Genomic DNA, 26434 nt, shown 5'->3' with positions numbered 1-26434 from the left:
AGTCTTTGGCGTCTCGAAACTCCATGTGGTTTAAAGTGACCTGGCCTAGGCAACTCGCCAAGTGATACAAGGATTCCGTCCATGCTCCCAAAAATGTATACCCAAGGACTTGCTCATTTCATACTTTGCAACTGCCAGTACGGGCTCCCTCTAAGCCAATTGTCTATTTTAACATTCCATTGTATGCTTTTATCCACTCCCTGGGTATTTTTATATTACATCGGATAGTACACCATCTTACAAACCTCAGAGTTCTCGACTGGCATTTACAGCAACAGCTGAGTGACTTGAATGTCCGCCCAGAGGCCAAACAAGTGACTTGGAAAGCCTGTGAGCCCCTGGGCTGGCCTCGGCCTATGACAACATTGCAAACTTTGCTAGCCCGCTCAACTTTTAGAGGGCTTCGGGGCAGACCCGTTCCCATTGAGAATAACACTGCCCGGACTTCGGTATTGACGATCTCCATACGTCAATCCAAGTGTGGTATGGGTTGCAACGAGAGACCCAACCCCTTGTTCGTCCTCCTTCAGAGGCAACTCGCCTGCCACGACGTCTGTCACTCCCGCGACGACGATTGTATGGTTCATGATGGGCAGCAATATTCTCTCCGACGACTCTGACAGGGCGCACTTGAGGATGTAGAGAACCCCTGGGCCCTGGAGCATCGGCGGACTGGCTTGATCTCGATGGCCCGAGTCGGTAGAGATGGCAACGCAACCCGTTCTCCTCTGCAGCTCATCAAAAAGACCCAATGCCGCTCTTGGTTTGCTGGGTTCGAGTTCCCCATCCTCGACCTCGTACGAGTTCGCCCCGTTGGGTCGCGTAAAGTGATGCGCGACACGGGCGCCGGCGTCGGTGCCCGCCAGTACGTGGACGTTGAACGCACCACCACCCCGGGCAATCGCGTCCAGTGTCCTGCTTGGCCTCTTGACGTTGAAGGCGACGGCAGCCACGTCCCCATCCAGATCCAACGAGGCAAAGGATGACACAGTCATACCAACGGGTTCCACATCCTGCTTTGCAGACATGGCACTGCCACGTCCCTCGGCTGGAGATATTCCGGCGGCGGTAATCACCACAACTGACTGCGGCATCCGGCGCAAAACAGCTTTGACACGATTGGCAACATCCGGAGCAGAAGGAAGCGGCGCAGCGCTCCAGCCAGGATGTGCTGTGGCTATTTGGCGGGCCGATGCTACAGGCGGGACTTATCAGCAACCGCTTTCTCTATATTTGATATATTCAACATAGAGGATCGTCATCAAGATCAACCACAAAGCCCTACAGAAATCAAGTCACTCACAGTTCCGGCCCACAGCCACACCAAAACCACCTGGCGGCTTTACATGTCGGACACTAGAACGCGTCCAGAAGGGAAATGTTGTGCTCGGATTTGAGTGCCACAGCGTGCTCTTGGCAATGGCGGCAAGCCCACGGCAGCTCTTCATCTCAAGCGGTCATCCCATAGAGTGAAGAACCGTGGGGTCTTTGTGCTGCGGAAAAGAATCACAGATCGCCCACTGTAAAGTGCAAGAGTAGATGCACGTCACTGAAAATGGATCCTGTATGGCGTCGTCCAACAACTTTTTTTGCTTAGTCTACGCTTATCGATACTGGGAAAGGCTCCATGGCAAGGGGGAGCTTGTCCGCTGGTACCTGCGGCTGCTAGGCGCCCCACCTCTAATCGACGTCCGCTCAATTGACAGGGGTCGAATAGTGCACGGCCTATTGCGACTCCGCCAAAAATTGTTCCAGCTGCCATGCGCGATCACTGGCATTGAGCTGGTTTTGCCTGGCACAGCATCTACAATTCCTTATATTTGAAAACTGTTGACACTCCCCAAAAAAGAAATAACGAAAACCGAATATACATCAACAAGACTTGAAAAGATCAAACATACGCCACTATAAAAAAAATTTAAAATAAAGAAACCAAAACCGCCACGATGGGCAAGCTCCCGTCACACCTCCTCCCGGCGCGAGCCTCTACCCTCCTCGCCGGCAACGCCACCCGCCCTACCCTCTCTCCCGCACACATGACCACCGAGACCGTCAGCAGGACGAGCGGCAGCGGCGGCAGCGGCAGCAGCCAGCAGGTGCGGCACGCGACGCTGATCCACCGGCCGCGGCGCCCCTACACCTTTACGCAGATGATCCAGCTGTCGGACGGCAGCACCTACACGGTCCGCACCACGAGCCCGCACCCCATCTACCGCTCCGCCAAGGACACGCGCAACAATGCCCGCTGGCAGCCCTCGGACTCGTCGCTGCGCAACGTCGAGGTTGACGAGGCCGGAAAGCTGGCCGCCTTCAGAGAGCGTTTCGGTCGCGGCTGGGACGCCGCCAAGAAGGAAGACCCTCGCGCCGCGGCATCAGCCGCCTCGGACGGTGGTGATGCTGCTGCTACCGTTGCTGCCGCGCCCGAGGAGGACGTCTTGGACTTGACCGACCTTATCGGAGGATATGCTACGGCTGCCGGTATGGACGCAGGTGCAACAGGCATGAATGCAAAGGAGGCCGCCAAGGCGGAAAAGGCAGGAAAGAAGAAGGGCAAGAAATAGATGGGACCTGCGGCAGATTTTGTTTTCTTTCTTGTCGATAGGTGGGAGAACGAAGGATTGCAATGCTGGCGTGAAATACGGCGTCATCCCGTGTCCCGTAACCACTGTACCTATTTGTACCATCAAGAATCTACAGTCGAGATTAGGCTGTTGTATGATAATATCACGGAAACACCTTTTTTTTTTTTTTGTCACTTTGCCCTGGCTGCTATCTTGACCGAAAATGTCCTGTATATGATGCGGAGGTATATATGCTTTCTTTGGACAATACAGAACTTTTCTGAAGTCCCATTACTCTGTATCAATTAACAAAGGCACCACTGGTAGATAACCATTAACAAGCGATCAGGGGCGCATCTTCCGACGACAAAATCTCTCTGTCGAAGGTATCGTAGTAGCCGGCGCTCAGAATCCAACTCTTCAGGGCAAAGCAGCAGGATATGGCTTCACGAAACCCTAATCCGAGTCTTCGTCGATCCTTGCACGGGCCCGATCCACAGCCGTTTGTCCGGCTGGCTTGTTGTTGCCGCCACCGTTGTCAGCCGAAGCCAGGACAGGCGGTTTGTAGAACGCTGCTTCATCATCGTCGGCATCCAGCTGCATGAGAAAGGTCTCCCACTTCTCGATCAACTAAACATTTCAGCTCTTGATGTTAGCAATCAAAAGCACGAAAAGAGGACACCAACAAGCAATCCAAACACTGACCTCTTTCTGTGCCTCAATGGCGCTTTCCAGGAACGTCTCCACGCCGCTCTTGAAGTCCTCCACCTTCTCCCTCTCAAACCTATCCAGCTCAGTACGCATCAATTTGCCCATGTCATCAAAGAGCAGCCGCGCCTGGTGTACCTTGCGTTCGGCATCGGCGACCTCGGCACCGACGTGGTTGAGCCTATCCTGTTGCGACCGGCCCTGACGCAGCAGCTTGTCCTGCGTGGCCCGTCGCTTGTTAAGCTCTGTCTCCGCACCATGCCATGCGTAAAAGGCCTTTTGTCGCTGTGCAAATGCTTGCTTGACGCTACCGATGAGCCGGAGATACTCCTCGATGACGATTCCAAATGTCAGAACGTCCTGCTGTGCTTGACGGTCGTATACGTCCTGAATCGTTGTCTGCAGTTCTGAAAGAGCATCTAGGGGGCCCGACAGTGCCGGGGAAAGCTCCACCGTCGATAAGGCGTGCAGCGATGCCGAAAAGTCACCTGCAGCCTCGGCCATTGCCTTGCGTTGGCCGACCATAGTCTCCATCGCCTTTAGCAGGGCTTTGAGCTGATTTTCCATTGCGTCAAGGTAAACCCGGCGCTCGTGGAACCACTGTACCAAAGGATCACCGCCATTAGTCGCCACACCATGTCTGCTGCGTCTGCCAAGAGGAAGAACTTACATCGTCCTGCTCAACAAACTTGTTCGTGCTACCTCCGATGCCTAGACTGCTGAACATGCCCTTGCTCTCGCCGCCAACCATGTTGAGAGGCTCTCTCCGTTCCTTGTGCTTGATGTCAACATTGAACGACTCGCTCTCCAGAAATAGCTTCAAGTCCGGATCGTGCTGCAGTGTCGGATGCACCGCGATCTTATTGAGCATCTTCTCGAGTGCTTGCCGTCGAGACTCAACAAAGTTGCTCTCGAAACGGCCAACGGCCTGCTTCTCAGGCGGCGGCGGAACCACGACGCCAGGGTTGTTTCCATGGAGCGTGTTGTAGAGCCACAGAAAGTCCCGGTATCGTCTCTTGACCTCGAACTCGGGTTGTTTGTAACCCTTCGATGTCGTCTACATGTGCGTCATGGTTAGCCGAGGTCTTCACAAGCTTGCAAAAGGGGTGCTGTAGGCGTAGCGTACCTTTGTTCGCACGGAATACACAATATGCGAACTAGTCAAATCTCCAACCTTGTGCGGGTCGCCAACCGTGATCCAAAATGTCGGCTTGGCTGCCTGCTCGATGCTCACGCTCTGCGCCACCCCGCCGGGCCTTGCCGCCCCGCCGGAGCCCTGCGGCGCCGGCGCGACAGGTGGCGGAACCCTGGGCCCACGGTTGGTGGTGTCGAACAATCGGTCGTCGTCGTCGTCGTCGTCGATCCGGTGCGGGTCCGGAGGCCCTCCCCTGCGCTGCTGCGCTCCTCCGCCGGGCCGTATCGCGAGCGAGTGCTCCTTGGGTGGCGCGGGCGGGCCTGTGTCGGAAGAGCCGCCCGTGGGTGACAAGTTCTCCGATAGCGGAGCTGCGCCAGGAGTGGTCGCGCCGGCTGATGGCGGTGCTCCGAGAGGGCCGAGCGGGTCATCCTCGACAGCTTGCAGGCGGGTAGGCTGGGCGACGAGCCGACGGGGCGTGAGTCTGGACGGTCGCGCACCTCCGGTGCTAGCAGAGAGGGAGCTGGAGCCACCCGCACTGCTTTCTGATGGCTTTGAAATAGCGTTGTTGTCGTCCTGCTGCTGATGCTGGGAGGACGACTGGCTCGTGTTGGTCGTAGCCGCGTCAGCCCACGGCGCTTCTTCTAGCGGATCCATGTTGAGCTTCTGTCAGGGTGTATCCTATTGCAGGTCGAATTGTTCAATTGGATATTTCTGCAGCGGCCAGGAGCTCAAGGCTACTCAAAGCCCTTTTGGGTTTCGGGTTGATTGTGGTGTTCAGTTGTTTAGCTAAACGACAAAGTTGGTGTCAAGACGTGAGTGTACAAGCGGGTTTCGGGAGCTGGTAGCTGGTCGCAGGTGCTTCGCTCTAGTAACCTTGCCCAGCTTTGCTTGGTCGGGTGGGTTCTCCCCGCAGCGAATCTCTCATGATTGGCCATGGATTGATGACGTTGGCTCTACTGAGGTACCCCACAATAAAGTCAACTGAAAGAGCCCCCCGTTCAAGTACACTTGTAAACCAAACCAAACCGATAAATCTTCTGTACCAGCTGAACACTGCATCTTATCAAGTTTTAAGGGCAGGTTCTGAATCAAGAAGTTTCAATTTTGTTTAAATAAACTACCTCCAGGCAAATCACAAGCTGCATAAGGATGCGGGTTTTGATTCTTTTAGTGACCCTAATGCCTTCCAAGATATGATATGTGTCTCTTAATGAAGTTACCAGTAGTTTTGAAATCGGTACCGAGATCCAAGAAAAGGGCGAAGGTGGTACTACTGATATGTGTTCGCCCTTTCGCGCGAACACAACCTTATGTCTATGCCATCATTGCTGCTGGTCTTCCTATCGCTCCGGATCATAACAGCCTCCTGCTACTACCAAATTCATCCTTGTAAATTGCACCTTGAGAACAGGCGTCTTCTTGGTTGGAAAGGCGCTGATCTGATCAGGGGTGATTTGTACCTCTTTGCCCTTCTTTTTTCCAGTCCCTCCACTCCCACTGCCGCTGCCACTTGTTGCTCCGACTGAAGCGCCCACCGAGGAGGCTGCTTGACCTGGTTGTGCACCGACTGTGATGCTCCGCTCGCCAGAGCCTCCAGCAGCAGCGTTGTCCCCAGCTGCTCCTCCAGCACCCGATCCTTCCTGCTGCCCAGCTACAGCAGCCGCAGATGGCCCGGCAGTAGCATTCGCCTTGCTGCCATCGGCCGGGAGCTCTACGTCCCAAAGTCGAACTGTCCCATCCAGGCCACCAGACACAAGGACGTTGGACTCGACGCTGAAGCTCAGCGACGGAATACCGCCCTTTCCATGCCCGCGACATCGCTTGATGCGCTTGCCCTTTGAGATGTCCCAGAAGATAATGTTGCCTCCAATGTCGGCGCTCGCCAGAATCTTGCCATTGGGCGCAACCTCCAACGTGCTGATGTACTCGGTGTGACCGGTAAAGACACGGACACAGTTTCCTGTCTGGACTGACCACATCCGAATCGATTTGTCCTGTTCGTCTGATGCCGAGAAGACATATGTTCCGTTAGGGTGCCATGCCAGTGCCGATATGCTCGTGTCGTGGCCGACCATGATTCTTTGCGCCGATGCATGATCCTGCATAAACACTCGGACAGTCTTGTCCCACCCTGCCGTCGCAAAGTAGTGACCATGTGGCCCCCATAACACCCGGAGCACCGGTCCGTGGTGAGCTTTGTATACGGCGAGGCAACTCCACACGTCCAATGACCACAGCCGAACTTGGCCATCGGCAGAGCACGACAGCAACAGCTTGGGGCCCGTATCGATATTGGTGGTGTTACTTTCGTCGCCGAAGAGGTTATGGTCGGTATTGGCTATGGAGTCTGAAAAAGAAACACCATAGACTGGTCCCGAGTGGCCGACAAGCTTGCGGTTGTTCACATGTATGTCTTGCTCCTGGGGAACCTTGGACTTGAGTGGTTTTCCATCCAGGCTCCAAACGCGGATATATGAATCCATTGTCCCAACTGCTACAAACTGGTTGTCCTTGGAGAAGTCCATGCAAGTAACGCTATAGAGCATACGATTAGCCACTCTCAAAGCCAGGAAATCCAGTAAGGCAGAGAGAACTTACCTTCCAAGTGTGTTGTGGAACGTGAACATGCAAATCGAAACTGAGACTCCCACACCACCTGTCCGACCCTCTATTTTGAAGCGGTCTCGGTTCTCCCGTACCTTCTGGATTTCCATGACAACATCGCGTGCTCGGGATGGAGGAAGTGGCAATTCACTTCTAAGTGGCCCGTCCGCACTGTCTTCTCTTTTAATCTTGGCCTCAAATTCTTCGACAAGGGACGGCCTCCCGGGCGCTGGCGGCTGTCGTTGATCTTCATCTTCCAACTCGGCACGGACATCATCCCGAAGCTCGGGTTCCATGGGAAGAGGTCCTAGCTTCAGGGGTGCGGTTGCGTCCAAAGCATCCTTGTTATTGCTCCCCGTAAAGACTCCGGGAATTCCCTCTGATGCATCGGCCTCATCCAGATCTAAGTTCTGCGTTTTGCGGTAGATAGCCTCGAAGCTGTACGGCTCAATGGGGCCACGCGCTGTTGACTCAAGCAGACAGTGAGTCTGAAGGATGAAAGTGGCAACAGATCCCCCATTGTCGGACTCGCGCTCGAGAAAACTGAAGAGATTTCCGGTGACGAACTGGTTCAGCGGAATACGATATTTGTTCTCGCGGTACTTTCTCGTCATGTCATTTTCTTTGACGTGCACCGGCAACGTGACCATTGCAAGTGTTTTGAGAGCATCTGAGTGAACACTCTGGAACTGCGGTTGTAGCGTCTGCAATAATTGCTTTGCATCATCCGCATAGCCGCTTTCGACTAAATCGAGATATGAATAGACGAACAGAGGCCAAAGGATCTTCCTCAATTCAAACTGCAGAAAAGGCTTGTCAGAAAAAATTTAAATCGATAGACTACAGGCGGAAGACTTACCTTGTAAACATCGAGATTGTTCTCTACCCAGTCTCTTACTAGGTTAAAGGCCCGTAAGAATCTTTTTGGGCCAGCATCCTCAGCCCGCGTATGAATCGGCCTTCCATCAGCACTGACATGAGCAGATTCTCTACGAAAGGTTGCCTCTGTTTGTGTGTAGCCTTTTTTGAGCAGGTAATCAGTGACCTAAGAGTTTCAGTTAGCTTTGATGTCTCACGTATCGGCCGCTTTTTCTAAGAATGCAAGCGCGGCTTTGAGGTCAAGTCGAGTACGAAATATCCGAGTGTTCGATTCATCATACAAGACAGTTTTGCCGCGTAACCACTTGGTATTTAGAAGCATTGGCAGCCGCGAACTTTGGGGATGCGCGCGACATGACGGCTTATTTTGACGATCCGACGGTATGACGGAATGGGTTGACGACTGTTTGGAGATATCAAAGTGACAATAGCGCGAGAATATAGGCAAGTGATTTGAGGGTAAACAAGTGCAACACACTGAATGTTTGTAAGTGCTTGCTGTTCAGTGAGGTATGTACTCAATAAGTGGTGGTATGGTATTCCCATTTGACAAATGACAAATGAGAATACCGTTCAAGACCTGAAGAGTGAAACTGAAAAATAGAGTCGAGGTGATAATGCTGACATTCACAACCCGCAATAGCGAAGCATAGGAAATCAAATGTGTAATGCAAATTGATATCATGAGCGGCATGTTTTGCTATCAACTTTCAGACGTACGATCGATGATGGCTTCCCCCAGGGCGAAGCAGCAGACATGAAAGAAAGCACTCGCTTCGGCATCATCGTTCTCAGGTAGTGTCATAGGGATCAGGCACAGGGACTGACATATTACCGCGCGATATTCCCGATAAGGAAACAAAAAAGATACAAGACAAAAAAAACCAAAACAAGTCTGCTTACAATCTTGTTCAGATCCGACTGTGAAGTGGCAGTCGTGCCACCGCCACCGCCCGACGGTGCAGTCGACGGCCCGGCACCGGCAGGAGCATGCTGAGGCGGTTGGCTTGCATACTGCGCGGGAGGCGGACCGCCGGCGGTGGGAGTAGGGGGAGGAGGGGCTCCCGACATTGCGTATCTAGACCTCACGAGGATCTAGATATCTGCAGCGGCTGAGCCTTTCCTTTAGGCATGCATCGACTGTGAAGGTCGCGCTCAGGCGCGCCTGATGAGAGAAGCGTGGCGCGTCGTCAGATCGCGATTATGAGCGTGTTTGTCGGTTGATACGCTCGAGTAACAAAGGGGTTCGACGCAGAAACTTCCAAGCTTGTGTTTCAATGAGAGTACTCGATGGCAGTCGGCTGACAACGAATTCCTATTAAAAGTTCGCTGATGAACTCCGTTGATTGATGCCCGTGTTGAGGCTCAAAATAAAGCTTGGGATCCACACCCTGGGCTGGACTTGTCCCTAAACTTGGGCGGAAGCAGCAGTTTACAGGTAACAAGGGGTCCACCCCCGCAGAACTAGGAGAACCCATGCGAATTGACCTTTATCGATAAGACCCGATCTTCGTGAACGTCGTCTAGTCTAGTTGCGACCAAGCTAACTCAACCCGCAGCCCCACGGCCAGCACTCCTTTCTCAACCTCTTTGACGCGACATCCACTGTCCGCTGTTCTGCTGGTTACAAAACGCACAAGTGTCTGCTCCAGCATTGAAAAAGGCTATTTCAAAAGTTAGGCGCGACGTTATCCGTCCAATTTCTAGCCACAATGGATATTTCAGAGCCGAGCGCAGGTTTAGATTATGGCTTTGTCGACGTGAACGCACCATTCACAAAGGCAGAGCGGATGCAACAACTCAGTGAAATAGACAAGGTAGGCAATTGCTGTACGACCAACTCAATGCGCTCGGAGCTGCGCAACAGACACACCGATAAACCTGCTTACACGCTTCCATCACCACAGGACATCGCATCTCTTCTCGAAAAGGCCGGCCGAGTCATCAGCTCGTTGAAACCTAGCCCCGACTCCGCCCCCGACCCCTCCGCCGCCGAACCACAAGACCCGCCACAGCTGGCCGCCTGCAAGGCCGCGACGGACGACTTCTTTGCAACTCTGCAGTCTGTCAACATTGGCCTCAAGCGCCAAATTTACGGCCTTGAGGAGGCTGGCATCATCACTCTGTCGCAGCCCACCGTCAACGCCGCCGGCAAGACCAAGCCCAAGGGGGAGCTCCCAACCATGCTTAACGCCGTGGTACCTCCTGTTCAACCGAACGGTGTCGGTGGTATGGGAGCGGGCAATCTCGATGTCGGATGGCTCAACAGTAGGAGCAACAAGGTTGATCGCGACATGGAGGCTGAGCTCTGGGCACGTGCCAGACAGCATCTTGAAAGTATAGTTGCCGCAGATGCGAACGGTGCTGATGCCGCTGCTGATCATCCAATGTCTGGCTGAATGGCTTCTGTGAATTCAAGCCGCTCTACTTTTTCATCCTATACCCCTCGCATCATACTTTCTTGTGTCTTCCCTACTGATCCAAATTCCAGTTCATACTAGGAGTAGATGGTGCAGATAATTCTTATTCTCTTCATTTCTGGCATCCGGAACATGGGCATGGCGTTACAAGGTTTTTCTTTGTTTTTTTTTTTTTCTTTTTTTTTTTTTAAAAAAAAAAAGGAATAAAAGATACCCCTGGCTTATCATTGCAACTTTGTCTTTAATTTCCTTGGTTCTTCATCTAGATTATGTGTCTTCACAGAGCTATATAAAAACCTCACAATATGGGCATGTTGTTTCGCGCCTTGCGTGGCACAGTAAGTATCTACTTTCCCAGTTCCCGCAAATACTCGGCGCATATCGATAGGCTCCAGTCTGAGGTTTGCAGGCACAAATAGCACGTCCCGACATTAATATTGCCTTTCAAATTGTTTTGCGTCTAACTAAGCCATTTCCTATGCGCCTCAACATCAAGAAATCAACGCGAGGTATCTATCTTTTTTCCAGACCCTCCAGGGCTCGCTTTGGCCAGGGTGGAAAGTCGACCAATATTAAAACATTTAGCTGGCAGGAGAGATCTCGAATTAACACTGTATGCTGTCCGCAAAAAAACCCAAGACGTACAGTGTCGCCGCAGCTAAGTTTCAGCGCTTTGTTGAAATCCTCCTGTACATCGCCAACAAAAGCAAACATCTTGATGACGAGATAACAATATACTGAATTGAGACAAGCGATGGATATATGCTTCGAGTAATAATATAGGCTCTCCAAAGCTCGGTTGTTACAATGCTATTCAGGGCAACGATACTCGCCATGTATTTGCTATACTCATCGCAAGCTTCGCATGCTTGTGGTATGCTTTATTGGTGAGTGAAAAAGAGATGAAGTGCGTCGCCTGGACAAATCCGGTCGAAGAACTTGACTGGTTATGTTCGTGATATGTGCAGCGACCTGATTTCCTGTCACGGCGCCATATGTTGATGGCTGACCCTAGTGACCTCGCGGTGGAGTTTCCTCGTAAACGTCAGATCGGAGACATGGGCCCTACATCAGTGCAGCGCGAGGTGGCATCGACACCGAGGCAGCCGAGAAACGGTCTTCGAGTGGCTTTTCTTCGGATTCGGTTGCAGAATGACGCTGGATTGATCGTACATCCGAGCCGTCTTTCTTGAGATGAAGACGTTCCTCTGCCCAGTATTGGCCTTTGGTGAAGACCCGGAAAAGCCATGGCTTTCTCCCCGCAGGCTTCCAGGTCCAGTACTCCTTGCGGTTGTATTCCCAAGGCTCTAGCTCGCCGCCACTCACGAACATGACGATCCAAATGAGAGAGTTGATCACCGTATATACGAATATGCCTCTGTGAAATGGGTATGTTAGCTCAGTTCCATTAAGTGATCATCGCAGGTGGCAACACTGACGCAATGAGACCATAAGCCACGCTGTAGCTGAATGGGATGAAGCAGATAGTGACAAACGACGGAAGAGCATCGCCTATGTAACCCCAGTTGACAGCGACAACCTGACGGATCATCAGACAGCCGACCTGTGAGGTGATGTGAGCGTCATTTCGTGACCAAACTGTGACCGAATTAGCCTGGAACTCTGTGTCACGTACCAGAATCAAGGTGCATCCTGTTGCCCAGGGTGGGATAGACGCAAAGATTGGCGCAAAGAAAATCGACACAAGGAAGCAGATGCCGGTAACGATTGCTGTCAGGCCCGTTCGTCCGCCTTCTGCGATTCCCGCCCCGCTCTCGACAAAGACTGTCACAGGAGAGCATCCAAGCAGGGATCCAAACGATATGCAGGCGGCGTCGGTACAGTATGCCAATGTTGAACGAGGGAAATCTCCGTCCTTTTCGTCAACCTTGTTGCAGAAACGCGCCATGGAATACAGGGTGGCGGTGCAGTCTATGATGTCCACATATAGAAAGGTAAAGACGGCAATGGCAAACTTTGCGCCGCTGCTTCCTGACAAATCCCATTCCTGGGCTCCAAGAGTGTGCTGGATCGGATGGAAATCAGCAATCTTTTTGAAGAACTCGAATCGAGAGTTTCCTTCCTCCGTGTGAGGGAAGTATGTGAGTGAGGTGTTGCGCCTGGGAAATGTCAGCTTGAAACACGACCTAAATCATCTACTAGCTATTTCACTTACGGCCATGAGAGAATCGATACAATGGCAATGCCAATGATGATTGCTGACTTGACTCGGAAAGCCATGAGCCAGGCCGTAAGAAGTCCTCCAAAGATTCCGAGCCACATCTGCACCCAGTATCAGCAAGAAGAGCAAGCTTGTGAAACAATAAAGGAACTCACTTTGTGGCTCTGCATGATATTATTGGGACATTCGCCACGGTTCAGATCCTCGGGCGGGCAGCCACCGATCGCTAAGGGGGTTGACACGCTGCCAGTTACAAGACCAATGCCGTTGCCATAAGACATTCCTACGAGAGTGAGGAACAATCCGATACCAACTCCGGACGCGGTCTTGAGGGTGCCTGGTACTATCTTGACTAGCCAGTGTCGCATGCCGGTAATTGCGAGCAGGATGAAGATGAAGCCTTCGACGAATACAGCTGTCAGAGCGAGGCCGTAGGGGATTGATCCAGTGCCTCGAACGCCGACGACTTGGTACGTGAAGTAGGCGTTGAGGCCCATTCCCGGTCTAGTACGTCAGAAGTTAGATTATGGCCTTGCTTTGCTATGGGTAAAGAGCAACGAGCTCGCTCCGATATGGTGGTTGTAGCTTACGCTAACGCGACTGGAAGATTGGTGAGAAATCCGAAAAGGATGCTGGAGAACCCGGCGACAGCGGCGGTCGCTGTGACAAGATCACGCCTGACTTCTGCAAAAAAAAGTCAGTGATCATGTATTGTATTTGTTTGTGCACCACTTCTCTCACCATTCTGACAAATCAAGTATTCGGTCTCATTGGAGCAGAGGCCAAGATTCGTTTGGTCCTTGCAGACACAGTTGGCGCCGGTGTCTGCCAAGATATGCGCCTGTGCAAAATCCACATTGTCATTATGAGCTCGATGATGGCCAGAAAGGAGCAAAGCAGCCATTGACTTCGGGCTTACATTGACAGCAATGATGTATGACATTGTGGCGAAGGTGGTCAGGCCAGCTCGAAACTCCCTCGAGAATGTCGCATCTTGAATCTCGTCCTCCTGGATTTTGATAGAGAACATTAGCAAGCCCCTTTAACAGTGCCGACCGGCACCTGTCAGCAAACAAAAAGATGGCCTACATACGTGACCGCAGCCTCTCAGACGAAAGATTCGTCCAAAGGTCGAGGTGTTGATCTTTTCGTCAACTCGACAGACCACATCTCTGAGCCGGCCCATGACTGCCGACAAGCGCCTGCCTATGGATCTCATTGTTGCAAGACTGTGTCTTTGGCCTACCAAAGTCAGTAAACCAGGGTCGCAGCTTCATGAGGGACAACTTTCGAAGTCAAGACGACTGGGGCACGCCTTGGTATATGTGATGTTAGACCGTTGACGTTGAGTGACTTACCTGACTTCACGTATCGAACCGATGATCTTGATGAGAGCTCCCTCCTGGTGGAAAGTTGCGGCAGCTGGTGGAAAGCAGATCTGTCAGGCTGAGAAAGAAAGAAGAAGTGAAGGAGAAAAATGAAGGTAGGGTGGAAAGTGAGGGAAAGGTGGAATTCAACGAGGAGGGAAAGTGGGTCAGCAAACGGCGAAGCGGCCGTACCAGATCTGCAAATAAGGTAAGGCCAGGTACGTCGGGCCCTCGGTGCCGTCAACCAAATCTGCGATTTATCGAGCACAGGCCTGAGACAAGGCTCTATGGCCTCTCATTGAGCTGTGGTTGAACGGTATTTGACGCGTTCGGGTTGAAAGGTGTGGGTGGGTGCTTGACTTAGGTAGAGCCCATAGTCTCCATGGGGGGGTTCCGAATTGGGCTTTTTGGCTCAATACAAACAGGAAAAGGCTCAAGTCCTTCAGCAAACATAGGTTGTGGGTTGTTGAACAGGGAAGGTTCACCCTGAGCTTGGGTTGTGGTGGATACTGACAAGTTTAGCAGCTAATAATTAAAAGGCATCAGTTCCAACTCAAGCTTCCATTAATTTGCTGGATCAGATTTGTCAGATTCTAATCATCAATGGGCTTCCAGGAGACCCGAGACCCGAATTAAGACACTGATGTAAAAGACGACAAGGAAAAATCTAATCAGGAACCAATAGGCACTATTATAATTAGAGTCCAACGCTGGCACCTTGTTGCTAACATTACCATCGCATGCCAAGCAAAAATAATATCTACTACAGCTATATGTGCTCGAATGTATTAGCGGTCATTCACCTATACCTCCGCGCTCTTCATAGGTCTTCCATGTTTCATGTATGACTATCTTCTTACCAGGCTACCTCCGAAAATTGCATGGTAAGTGCAACAAAGATCCTATACTTTCATTGATGCTGACAGCGACCATATATGATATTGAGACTTGATGGGAACAACTTATCAGCACCAATTTCTAGATATCTGTCGACAAAGCCGGCCATGGTGTTCTAAGTCCTCGCCAACAAGATATTCTAGTGACGGGCTCAGAGCAAACGGCTAACGGGGCACCTGCCGTCAGGAGGTGAGAGACCAGGCGGAGATAAATCTACACGGAACTATGATGTGCAAGGTATGCAGTGCTTCTCTACTTTGTCCAACGGCATAAAATAATATGCAGCACAGCGCAACATTCGGGACTTGAGGTGTGACTTGACCCGGGTCGCATCTTGTGCAGACAAAGCAATTTCTTCCGATCATAGGACTCTTGTACATATTATACAGTTTCAGTTGATAGAGGTTCAAGGATGACTTTGACATACCACGCAATGAACATCTAAACAGGGCCATGAGAAAGACAAGACATCAATCCAGAATACTGGTTAATGGAATATGGCCGACCCGATGAGCGATCGACGCCTGGACCATCTGCTCGCCTCCGACGGCTGCATGCTGCCATGTGTACCTAATCGGCAGCTGTTTAACCACGAAATCTGCGAGATTTGTAAAGGAGCTACTTTGTCGCACTGTAGCGCTTACGGTCGAAAGATTCCGAGTATTAAAAGGGGTGGCTTGGCGAGCAATAAATCTCAAAGTGCACCTTGGAAGGGGGGAAGCTAGGCAAAAGATTGCATAGATTTCGGGAATCGAAAGAGCTCGATTGGATCACATCCTGTGGGAGGCGTCCATGGATGTATCCGTTTTGGGTACAAAGGAAGACACGCAGCCCCCGATAGTTCCAGCAGGCTCGAGGGAATATACGCATGTCGCAGACAGGAAGAAAGAGGCAGGTTGCATCAATCTTTGTCAAGATTAAAAATTGTTCCTGGTTTGTTTGTGGCAGAGGTAACCCTTGACGGCGCACCAATCAGTAATGCTTTTCACCCTCCTCTCGAGCCCCTGTTGACTTGCCCCTCTCCAGTCGATTGTAGAATGCAAGAACAGGCGAGTCTCTCTGCCCAGGTGTTGATACTGCATTAAAAGCCACGCGATGTGCGAACCTAGCAATACCGTCGCTGGCAACATCGTGATATTAAGGCCGAGTTATGTATTATTTGGAGCAAGTATACGCACATTTATACAAATACCCACCGGGGAACTTGCGAGAAACTGGCCAATTGTCATGGGAAGGGCCCGCAACTATAATATTCGAAAGAAGTCTGTATTATGAGCCATCGTCTACCCAGAAGTGGTCGCACGCAGCCAGCAACGTCACATCGTTGACGTCTCACTTGAGCAACAACGTACTGAGACGATTGTCTCAAAGCCCAGGGAATGTCTTGTATATACGCAGCGGCATTTGAAGAAGGTATTGGGAGATTCTGTTTAAAAATTGTGTACTGAACCAGAAAGAAGATCCGACATTTTCATTAAATTCAATACTTATTCCAGCTTGAAACTGGTATCTGCTTGGTCTAGTTGGTGATAAAGGCAGTCAAGAATCCTACAGAGGGTCCAGTGTACAAACATTGCCTTCGCGTAGAAAAAAAGAAGCTGCTTGATATGGAAGACATCTCCTTAGATTTGAAAGTGGCAAATTAGATGAGTTCCCTTTGTACGTTCTCTCTCTTCTGGCATATCATTATAGTTAGCATTACGGTAGGTATCTGGGCCTCCTAGTTCACTGTTAAGGCTTTTCTCCTTGTGGGAAACAACCAGACCTATCACCTATTTACCTTTTTATCACCCGAGCGGCTTGAACCCCATTTGTTCGGAGCCAAGCCGAAAGGCTCAATTGCTTTCCTGTGTAAGGTGGCCTTCGGTGCCCTCCTTCAAACTTTGAATCCGGCGGCTGAACGGAGTGCTTTGAGAGGTCCGCGTCTTGCAAAACCAGCACACACAACGGCTGAGGTCGGCTCGATCTGTGCACTGTACACTTGTTGACAGCTCTGTGGCCTGCAAATCCCACTGTTTGTACGATTCGGAAGGGGGCAATTTTAGTTGTCAGATCCGGCTCAGCTTCCACTCGTGCCTTCCTCAGCAAGCACTATGGAACGCAGACAACAAGGAAATGAAGAAAATGAAGAAAACTAAAAACAAATTAACAATGAAACTACCTTAACCGATAAAATTCTCTCCCACCCCGCCTTCTTTTCCCATCGCTCATTTCAATACCACGTTAAAGCCACGAGCTGACCACAGCTGCGAGACTGATACTGGCTTGTCACTGGAAGGAGGTCTCGATCGAGCCAGGCCACAGCAGGCCGGCATCACCATCTTTTTCCGCGCTTGGCTGATGATTCACCTTTAGTTGTTGGCAAAAGACTTTGTCACCTTTTGTTTTTGAGACTGTGTCTTCTTCATTTGTTCGATCTGCAGCTGTCCATCAAACGCTCCTCACCACGTCCTGTTCTTCCTGCACACAAGCCCGCCTCTTGGTTGAGACACCACACGGTGTCTCTGTCCACTAATCATTCCCAAGCTAAGCATTCAAATCTCTGTGGCAATTGGCGTGTCTGATATCTCTCCGCTTTCGGACCAAGCCACCTGCATACCATTGAGGCAACCTTGAGGCGGAAAAGAAGCCCTGGTAGCATAGCCAGTGGCATCTCGTCAAGCCATGCAAACCAACGTCCAAATCCCAACTTCTCAGGAAATCTTTAAGTTGATCTTATCTTCTTTCCCAGGCCGCTCGATCGTTTGCGCTCGACAGAATGTTTGACGTTATTTGGACCGACCCCAACCGGGAGTCTATCGGCGAGAGGAAGCAGCGCAAAGCAGCCGAAGGAAAGACTAGAAAAAAGGAAGAAAAGCGACTGTTTCGAGCTTCAGTCTCAACACATTCGTCTGGCTCTTCCAGCGTCGACAAGCCTATGCCTGGAGCTCATGGCACATTCGATCACAAGAAAGCATCGCCGTTATCATTAAGAACAGTCACTGGGATACAAACCCAAGCTGAGCCTCTGCTCGGAGGCCCGATATCTCCCACATCTTCGAACAATAGTTGCGTCAACCGGCCTATCCAGTACATAGAAGATGTTGCCATCAAAGAAAGGATTCTGGAGGACATTTCCGAGACGTCCCCAGGCCTGGACTCCAGAGGTGAGTCAAGTCGGGTTTGGCGGGTAACTGCGAAGACCCCAAGCTGACACATTCTAGATTCAATATTTTCTAGTCATAACGATTATGCATCTGCCCCCATGACACCAGCTTCAGTCTTTGGTGGATCGCATGCCCAGCAGCCAGACTCGACGTCAAAGGTCATACAAAGTCTGGGCCCCTCTTCGTTTATCACGAAAACGACCGAGGTCGTATCTGCACCACGCTCACCAGAGCTCGACTGTGACCATGTAGTTTCCGATGTAACCATCACTGCGGATTTATCTCATCGCGTCGTGCTACCTGCGACTCCGCCGTCTCCCAAAGAGCTGGGAAAGACTATCCACACGAAGAAGTGGCTAGCCTCAATTCCTAATCGCACGCGTTCGCTTTCCCCATCAAAAGACGATATCAGCCGTAGGCTTGGCCCTCTGCCTCCTATCCCAAAGAAAACACCGCCTTCGACACCAAAAAGTCCGAGAGGGCTCACTATAGCAGCACCAAGTTCTGTTTTCCGCAACGACAACCCTGATGCGTGGAGGCCCCCCGACACTTGGGAGTGCAGTCCGTCTTTCAAGGCCACCGCAACATCACTAGATGCCTTTGTGGGGCCGCAAACTGCGGATCAGACTCGCAAGTCCAGCTTGATATCATTGGATCTCATTGCTATGCAACGCGAGATGAAGATGATGGAAGCGGCAACTCCACAGACGATCTTGACGCGTTTGAACGAGGAGTGGGATGATTCTCAAGACCCAGCTCTGTATCAGGAGATGGTGATGGAGAAGCAAAGGTGGATGCTATCGGCTATGTACAACGTGGACCGCCCTAGTGTTGACGGCTCGGACAATTCAAGCATGGTGCCAGCAACCCAAGGCCAGGGGCAGAAGATTCTTGCCCTTTTTGAGAGTCCTGGTAAGTAAACCACCCAAGAAAATTGCGGCCTCAGTTACTGACATTAGGTTTTAGCCACTGCGTCATATCTAGCCGCTGCCCATTGTAATTCGCTGATATACCACACATCGCCGACTCCAATCTCAAACGACTTATTCCCGAACGTACTTCCCACGGCACTTCCGGTAGTGTCTCATTCGGTTCTTTCGACGGCACCGGACATGTTCTCGGCTGTCTATTGCCTGTCACTCCCCTCGCTTGTGCCATCTTCGGAAATCCCGCCGCTTCTGCGTAATATCTATCGCACTCTCGCGCCAGGAGGCTCACTGCATCTGACACTGATTGATCCAGCTCCAGTTGCTCGGTCACTCGGTCCACATATGCGGCAGTGGATGGAGGAGAATCTTCAGGACAACCTGGAGAGAAACTTTCGCTGCATGAATCCGAGAAAGCTGGTTCCAGGCTGGCTAGGTGATGCTCACCTCAGGGCTTACGGCAGCATTATTACAACGGTCAAGTTCTTTGCAGTGCCGCCGCGTCGAGCCACGAGTGACACTAACCTCAGAGCCGGTATTTCATGTGCTGTCAGTGGCGAGGACGGGACGAGCAGTAGTGCCGGTAGCACCTCTGGCAGCAAAAAGTCAGGCATGCAGATTCGAACTGAGCTTCGAAGCACGGTCGGTCGGATGCTATGGAAAGAGGTCTGGGGCCAGTACATCAGCACTACAAAGTGGTGGTGGGAAGACCCGCTCTGTGTCAGGGAGTGCCAGGAACTCTCTACTTACTGGGAGTACAATATCATCGTGGCCACGAAGGAGTCTATTGCCTCTGACAAGTCAGGCTAAAGATGAGGCACCATGATGGGGGATAGGCTCCATGGGATTATCTTGACTGCATTATGCGCTGAAAAAGACAGTCATTATCTATATCATGGCTATCAAGCCCAACTGGATTCTACTCAGTTGTGTGCTGGTTGCAGTTCTGCTGTCAACAGTAGCATTTTTCATTCTGCTTCTATTCCATCACACAAGCTGCCTTTTCAGCTCGCCCAACGGCCACATATGGATTCCCTCTTCAGCCAAGACCAATTTCGCAAACGCCTATCATAAGAAACTTGAGGATCTTTGTCAGTTTATTTGTTTCAGAATCTGCATCTGTCTCTTTCCAAAAGAAGAGCCCTTTGTTTATATGTTGTGGTACCACTTGCCAACTTTCTTTCATTTGCGGACTCCAGGTTTGAGGCGTACACATATTGTTGGGAGGACACAGCTTGAGGGTTTGGAGAGCGGATTGCTTGGGAATATAAGCTTGCCCGGAGGGTATTGTAAATGCGACTCTTTCAAAAAAAAAAAAANNNNGGGGGGGGGGCTTCGAATATCGTATGTCGGGAATGACAAGACCGTGTAGAATGAAAAGAAAAGGATGGAATATTACTTTGGAGAACAACGTACCAGGAACTCGGTCGTCTTATGACTTTCGCTGATAGACAGGTCGATAGATACCTCAGTTGAATCAAGGACCAGAGAAGAGATTTACTGTAATAGCATCATGCATTAAAGTCTTTGATGCCTGAGCTGCACCGAAAGAAGGCGACTTGTGCGGGTACTGGAGGACAGGACTTGTAAATGGACCTACTGCAGGTGTGCAAGCCTCTCTACCGCGTGGAGAGGAGCCAATACGTATAGTTTACCAGCTGGACGGGTGTGGAACCCGCTAGCTCGGGTTAACGGAAGGACCATTTATTTTTTTTGACCACCAGCAAAAGAAACGGTCAACGGGTACGTGACATGTACCAACCAATGTCATAGGAAGACAGGTGGTAAATTCAAAGAAGAAACAGCCCTGTCTTGACCATTTCCAGAAAAAAAGGGGGGAGGAGGCCCAAGTCGTTCGTCAACTTCCAAGTGAGCGGTTCGTCGGTTCCCTGCAGCCAGCCCTTTGCGGCACGTACGTCAGGAGATGGGGTCCCTCGGGTATGCGTTTAGTAATGGATCGATTCCTGCTATAGAGTATCAGGGAGAGTTTACCGTATGAGGGGGGTCGTTTTTTTGTGACCATCGCGGCGCACGGAGCTGCAATGACGTGCCAACCAGAACTGTCCCCCGTCGATCACCACACAAGTTTCCTACCAGATTTGCGTCGCCGGTCAATGCAAAGAGAGGCTTCGTTATTTTTTTTTCTTTGGGCTGCATACGCAGTCTCATTTTCATTGGATCACGAAGTGAGGGGTAAACCAGCAGGCAGAAGAACGTCAACCCTCCTCCCCCCTTTTTTTTTTGGGCCATTTCGGTTCCTTCCCTAGTAGGTAGGTATGACAAAAAGGGACGTAGCGGCAAGCAGAGTCGCCACAAGACATCATAGCGAGACGGGACGGGGATGCTCCCACCTCTCTCGGGAAAACTAGGGCGACATGACCAGGGTGCCGGTAGCGAAGATGTGCGTAGGGGGAAAAAGTTCAACGGCACAAAAAAAGAAAATTGTAAAGAATTTAGCTTCACTCGCGTGCACCGTGCAATCGTCTTGCCTTGCCACACGAGTTATAAAAAAGAAGAAGAAAAAAAATAACTTTGGGTATCGGACAAAACCCCCGGCAACGAACGGGCACAGAGAGGCGCAGTCGAAGTTCAGGCAGACTCCCCTTTGCCGTCTGCGAGCGATCGCGTATCTGCTGCAGAGGCCAGACAGATACACGTATCACACACATATCCGCTGAATTTGCTGATTTGATGCCCTACCGAAATGAAGCCGCTCTTGCAGGTTGCAGGCGAGAGGCTGTGCTATATGTAATCAGTCCTTTTAGTTGTATTATACGTTTCAATTGTCCAACTAAGCTTTTCCCTTCGGTCCCTGCCGTCCTTTCCCTAGCCCGCCCATCTCGATTTGCTCGGTGAGAAATGGCGGGTATGTGGGTTGCAATATAGTCAGCAAGCTTGGGGGCTGGCGGTATTGTTCAGCACTGAATTTCTTTTTTTTTTGAGGGATGGTACAAAGCTGATGTTTTTTTTTTTGTGTTTCCCTCGAGGCTTACTAGTTTCATCCCTCGCTAACTATCCATTTTGTTTTGTTGGGTTACAATCTCACGTCGTTCACTTTTTGTGCTTCGACTCCTCCTCTGAAACGAAGCTCCTGTTTTCCTGCCCAGTAGTAATGTAGTCAGTAGTGGGAAAAAAAGGTAATGGTGGGTAAGAATGGGACTCGGAAAGGGAGAGACGGGTAGGACCTATCGCTCCGGGGAGGGAGAGAAAATAAGTTGCCACTCCCCAAGGTAAGATAAAATGGCCTGATATCTATCTGCCGGTTATGAACTGCGCACGGAAAAGGACAGATTATGTACAAAATAGATGCACCGCCTGGTTCTCTAGCGCACATGTTGTGAGATTATGGCGCTCGAACCGGCGTCGGTTGGATAACCAAAATGGTCGGATGGCTTCTGTTTTTTTGTTTCTTTTGCTCTCAAACCCATTTGAAAAAAAACACAAATACAATCAGGACTAAAGTAGGGAGCGCACTAATTTTTTTTCTTGTTCCTGAGCCTAGCTTTGCTTAGCTTGGCTATTTGAGAGGTCCCCTCTCCCTTGCGGAAATAGACCGCCACCTCACATGGCGAGATGGGTAAGGGGGTATGTGCCCAACGCGTGGGAAGGATGAACCAAAAAAAGCCACTTTGAGTAGAACCGATCTTATTTCTGGCGGCCTTCTAGTCTTGCTGCAAAGCCGGCTTGACTTGAACTGGAAGGAATTCTCAGGCTTGGCAGCGTTGTCAAAATAACAGTTGATTTGGTGCTAAGTACAGAAGCAAATCTATTTATTGATCGCGGTGCCCAGATTGGAGCGAAGGATGTGTCGGCCGCCGCTTACTGTTATCGTTTGTTTGTTTTGTTTTTCTTTTTTTTTTTTTTTCCTGTTTGTTGGAGGTTTGGAGTCTCGCCAAGTTCGGAAAGGGCCGAGCATTCCAGAATGGATCTATCGTGTTCGCCGGCTAGGCCTTTTCAGGAACGCGCGCGGTCTTTGTCTTTGTTGGCAGTGAATCAAGAGTGGGTAGCTGGGAAATGTATGCAAGTTTGGGGCAAGGCATGGAAAGGGTAGCCATATTGATCAAAGTTCACCTCAGATGCTACCTGACAGAGTTCATCAAGATTTATCAGTGAGCTCTCGTAAACAAAAGAAAATAAAATTCAAGCTTGCTCGCCAGAGAGGCACGTTGATCTTTGGGGTATCAGATACATGGGAACCAAATATTAGGTATATCGTGTATTCGTCATCAAGCCAAAATTTCCTCCAACGCCCAGCGGGAAAGAAGCGTTTCCAAGACATTCGTCATAAGGCCTGGTATCTAAAACCAAACAAAACAAACAACCGCCGTTTTTTTCCTTTTTTTTTGATTAAACCCCCCCAAACCTCACATCACAAAGAACAACATGGGGCATTTCAACTCGGCTCAAACGCCACGATGAGGCCGCCGCTCCTGCCCTGGCTCTTGCAACGAAGGTCTGCTGCCCAAGTCTGTCATGCTCTCGTTTTCGTAGTTCTTGTCTGACGGTTGAGGCGTGAACCTACCCCCGGATCCTGATTCCTTGTGTGAGTGGCTTGATCTGGCCGCACCGGTCCCGGCGCCTGCGGCCTGGGCATGGTGACTATTACAATTTTGCTGGCGACGACGGATGATGGACGACCTATAGTCGATCAGCTCCGTGACTGGCATCCTCGACAGGAATATATCGTGAAACACCAGCTTGCACGCCTTCCAACTGGTTACCATGTAGATGACAGCATTCCAGAATCCTTGGAGCGGTAGCACAAAGGCACTCATGTACTCAAGCGTCAGATTTACTTGCTGCGCGTGGATGATTGAGTAGACGCGGTTGGCCGAGGACGGGATCCACGTCACCAGCATGGCGGTGAAAAACAACAGTGCGCACTTTGTATACGACCACGCCGCGTTGGTGGCATCCTGGTTTGCCCGTGAGCGCTGTTGAACGGCCCCGGCCCTGGTCGTGCTGCGTGTCAAAGTGGCGCGCGTAGGCTGGATCGTCAGCTCCGGCGGATGGGAGGACCTTCGGTCGTTGGTGTTGGTTCCGCTCGACGAGATCTGCACTGAGTAAGCCGGCCCGGGGATAGGCGGGGCTTGTTGGGCGTTATCTGACGCGCGCCGACCCAGTGGTGCAAGATCGATAGCCCCTGGTGCCGCAGGCAGTGCCGCCTCGGACGTGATGGAGACCTCGGTGGTCTTGCTGGAAATCAGGGGATCGTCCATGGGCGGCAAAGGTTCGGGCTCGTGATGACTGCGCGTGCTCGAGTGAAAGTTGCGAAGCTGCTTATGCTTGCGATAGATCTCACCGCCGGCGCGGATATAGATGAAGAAAGTGACGAGGATAATGAGCCAGATAGGACCGTAAAACGTAGTCAAGCGCCAGATATCCCAACGAGGGCTGATCCAGCACCACAAAGTTGCATCTCCATACATTCGCCCACGTCCAGGCGCTTGTATAAAAATATAGATTAGGGCAATAACGAAGGGTAGTCCGTAACATATCAGCAGATAGGGGAGCTCCATCTTGCGGAGCTTAACGGCGTCAAACTTGTGATAGAAGGTCAAGTAAACATTAACAGCCATGGCCAATGTCCATAGGGTGTCCGCCGGTAAGAACCTATACTGAAGTCAGTCCAAGTCACCCTCCCGGATCCTTTCGGGTCAGGGTTCAAAATCAGATGTGCTCACATTTGGATTAGAAAAGCCTGGAATTGGCAGCCAGCTCCGTCGGGATCTCCAACATACGACCTCGCCATTAATGTTCCAACATTGGTCATCATATTGCCAAAGGAGGCAAAGAACACCAGCCTGTTTATGGGCTTATGGAACATGTTTGAGTAGCAGAAAGTGGCGATTATGAAGACGCTTCCAAGCAGTGAGAGAACTGAGCAGACACGTTCAATGATAGAATACTGATTGAGCTGATCCAGCCGCACAGCATCTATTGGAACCCCCGACATTCTGGACAGTATGATCCCGCTCGGCGGGTCAGATTGGTGATTAAGAAGACTCGAACTGTTTGCGAGGAATGCTATGTCGGATGCTGAGAGGTATGTGTGTTCAGAATAACAAATGCGCAGGACAACCTTTCACAGTTACCAGAGGCGGAAAGTGAAAATGAAGGTTAGTCAACAGACGAGGTTGATGTTGAGAGCGGGTGTCGTAATGATCTTGTATTATGTGAGAGAAGACCTCCAGTCATACCGTCGGAAGAAAGGCAGAGGGAGTAAGGGTTCAAGATATTGTTGCGTAAGATTGAAGCATCGTTTGAAAGGCGCGTTGGTCTATATACCGTGGCTGAGTGCTGGGTGAAGGAAACCAGGTCGTCTTGCCTTTGTGTTGGAGAATCACCCCTGTTGGCAAATATTCAGGCCCAACGGGTCGATATACGAAAAGGCAAACCGTGGTTGAATGTGTGGAACCCGATCCCGTATGTGGGAGAGGTGTCAGAAGGGCCGCGAGAGAGAGGAAAGGTCTGACCAAGACGGAACAAAGGAAGAATACAAGAATGCAAGAGTTATGACAAGGTGCAACATGGTTGGTTGATGGGGTATGATGGGGGATTAAGAGGGAGTAGCTGATCATAGCCACATCGAGGGAGAAACGGTCCAAGCTACCGTATAGTTTCCAGTAGGTTGGTTAGCTAGGGGTTTTTTTTTTTTTTTAATTTTTTTTAGACACCGTACCCTGACCAAGGCTCCGGAAACAGTAGAGTTCTTTCCAGTCATAGTATGTGTGTGTGTGTGTGTGTGCGTGCGGGTGACGGATGCCTGTCAATGTGGCCACACAAGTAGGTAGGGCGGACTCTTTCTCTGTATCTCCGTGTGTACCATACCATAGTAGTTCTAGGCTTGTTAGCCCAGGTCGGCTAGCTGTAGTACCTCGCTAGAGTGGTACTGCGCCGTTTCCAGCTCCAGGGCCATGTGCCAGCTTGGCGCGGGGTCAGAGTGATGAAAGCCAAATCGATTCTTGGACTCCCTTTTCACCCTTTGAAAAATAAAAATAAATTAAAAAAACCGGACCGCCTTTGCCATGTGGTTTTCTGACCGGTGTGGCGTGGCCTGCAGCCAGCTGAAACTCACTGGTGCCGTTGAATCTTTTCTGGGCTATTCCGGGCCGCTGAACAAACAATTATATCCCACACTAAATCAGAAAGACGCAGGAGGGAAGCAGGCAGGGAAACAGGCAGGCAGGCAGGCAGGCAGGCAGGCAGGCAGGCAGGCTGACATGACTTTACTGCCGCAGGTAAGCGAAGCAAGCTGTCATCCTATCCAGTCCAGAATTAGATCAACGATGCGGAGAGCAGAAACCTGTCTCAGCACTAAAAAGAGACAAAGTAAAAAGAAAATAAAAGCCCGAATATGCACAGCATTCATGGGACGAATTGCGAGGGGAAATGCATGAAAGCCATGACAACGCCCGATTCGATGCAAATGTCTCAACAAAGCAAGCAAAAAACAAGAGCAAACCTTTGGAACAAGACATCGCGATCCGAATCGATCAGATTGATCGCGCGATAAATCCCCGAATCGCCTCCGCCCTCTGACGATCTATTACTGCCCTGATCATCAGCATTTCAGCCACCGAAAGGTAACCACGTTCTTGGGTAAAAT

At 50.8% G+C, this 26434-nt stretch overlaps 8 protein-coding genes across 8 annotated transcripts; 3 read left to right on the top strand and 5 right to left on the bottom strand.

The window, feature by feature from the left end:
- Positions 1 to 386: 386 nt before the first annotated feature.
- PpBr36_07238 (uncharacterized protein) lies at positions 387 to 1448 on the bottom strand (the record flags this gene model as incomplete). The annotated part of the gene is made up of 2 exons (XM_029894376.1): positions 387 to 1195; positions 1304 to 1448. The coding sequence occupies 2 exons, from the start codon at positions 1446 to 1448 to the stop codon at positions 387 to 389; spliced, it is 954 nt and encodes a 317-aa protein (XP_029748841.1).
- A 498-nt stretch (positions 1449 to 1946) lies between these two features.
- PpBr36_07237 (uncharacterized protein) lies at positions 1947 to 2561 on the top strand (the record flags this gene model as incomplete). Its single annotated transcript, XM_029894375.1, has 1 exon — positions 1947 to 2561. One exon carries the CDS (start codon positions 1947 to 1949, stop codon positions 2559 to 2561), a length of 615 nt encoding a protein of 204 aa, XP_029747991.1.
- Positions 2562 to 3017: 456 nt separating this feature from the next.
- PpBr36_07236 (uncharacterized protein) lies at positions 3018 to 5058 on the bottom strand (the record flags this gene model as incomplete). The annotated part of the gene is made up of 4 exons (XM_029894374.1): positions 3018 to 3191; positions 3267 to 3869; positions 3940 to 4326; positions 4396 to 5058. The coding sequence occupies 4 exons, from the start codon at positions 5056 to 5058 to the stop codon at positions 3018 to 3020; spliced, it is 1827 nt and encodes a 608-aa protein (XP_029747990.1).
- Positions 5059 to 5744: 686 nt separating this feature from the next.
- Positions 5745 to 8958, bottom strand: PpBr36_07235 (uncharacterized protein; the record flags this gene model as incomplete). Its single annotated transcript, XM_029894373.1, has 5 exons — positions 5745 to 6939; positions 7003 to 7808; positions 7868 to 8028; positions 8608 to 8710; positions 8791 to 8958. The coding sequence occupies 5 exons, from the start codon at positions 8956 to 8958 to the stop codon at positions 5745 to 5747; spliced, it is 2433 nt and encodes an 810-aa protein (XP_029747989.1).
- Positions 8959 to 9599: 641 nt separating this feature from the next.
- Positions 9600 to 10286, top strand: PpBr36_07234 (uncharacterized protein; the record flags this gene model as incomplete). Its single annotated transcript, XM_029894372.1, has 1 exon — positions 9600 to 10286. The coding sequence occupies one exon, from the start codon at positions 9600 to 9602 to the stop codon at positions 10284 to 10286; it is 687 nt and encodes a 228-aa protein (XP_029747988.1).
- Positions 10287 to 11372: 1086 nt separating this feature from the next.
- PpBr36_07233 (uncharacterized protein) lies at positions 11373 to 13927 on the bottom strand (the record flags this gene model as incomplete). The annotated part of the gene is made up of 9 exons (XM_029894371.1): positions 11373 to 11685; positions 11747 to 12427; positions 12484 to 12590; positions 12645 to 12993; positions 13080 to 13173; positions 13231 to 13330; positions 13409 to 13498; positions 13583 to 13718; positions 13848 to 13927. Coding segments are annotated over 9 exons (1950 nt in total), but the record flags the coding sequence as incomplete, so codon positions are not given.
- Positions 13928 to 17511: 3584 nt separating this feature from the next.
- Positions 17512 to 19635, top strand: PpBr36_07232 (uncharacterized protein; the record flags this gene model as incomplete). The annotated part of the gene is made up of 3 exons (XM_029894370.1): positions 17512 to 17899; positions 17957 to 18811; positions 18866 to 19635. The coding sequence occupies 3 exons, from the start codon at positions 17512 to 17514 to the stop codon at positions 19633 to 19635; spliced, it is 2013 nt and encodes a 670-aa protein (XP_029747994.1).
- Positions 19636 to 23228: 3593 nt separating this feature from the next.
- On the bottom strand, positions 23229 to 24781 carry PpBr36_07231 (uncharacterized protein; the record flags this gene model as incomplete). The annotated part of the gene is made up of 2 exons (XM_029894369.1): positions 23229 to 24438; positions 24510 to 24781. The coding sequence occupies 2 exons, from the start codon at positions 24779 to 24781 to the stop codon at positions 23229 to 23231; spliced, it is 1482 nt and encodes a 493-aa protein (XP_029747993.1).
- Positions 24782 to 26434: the final 1653 nt, after the last annotated feature.

This window comes from Pyricularia pennisetigena, chromosome 1 (assembly GCF_004337985.1).
Source record: "Pyricularia pennisetigena strain Br36 chromosome 1, whole genome shotgun sequence".
NCBI lineage: Eukaryota > Fungi > Ascomycota > Sordariomycetes > Magnaporthales > Pyriculariaceae > Pyricularia > Pyricularia pennisetigena.
Note: the sequence above shows the minus strand (reverse complement) of the source record. Positions and strands in the feature narration are given on the sequence as shown.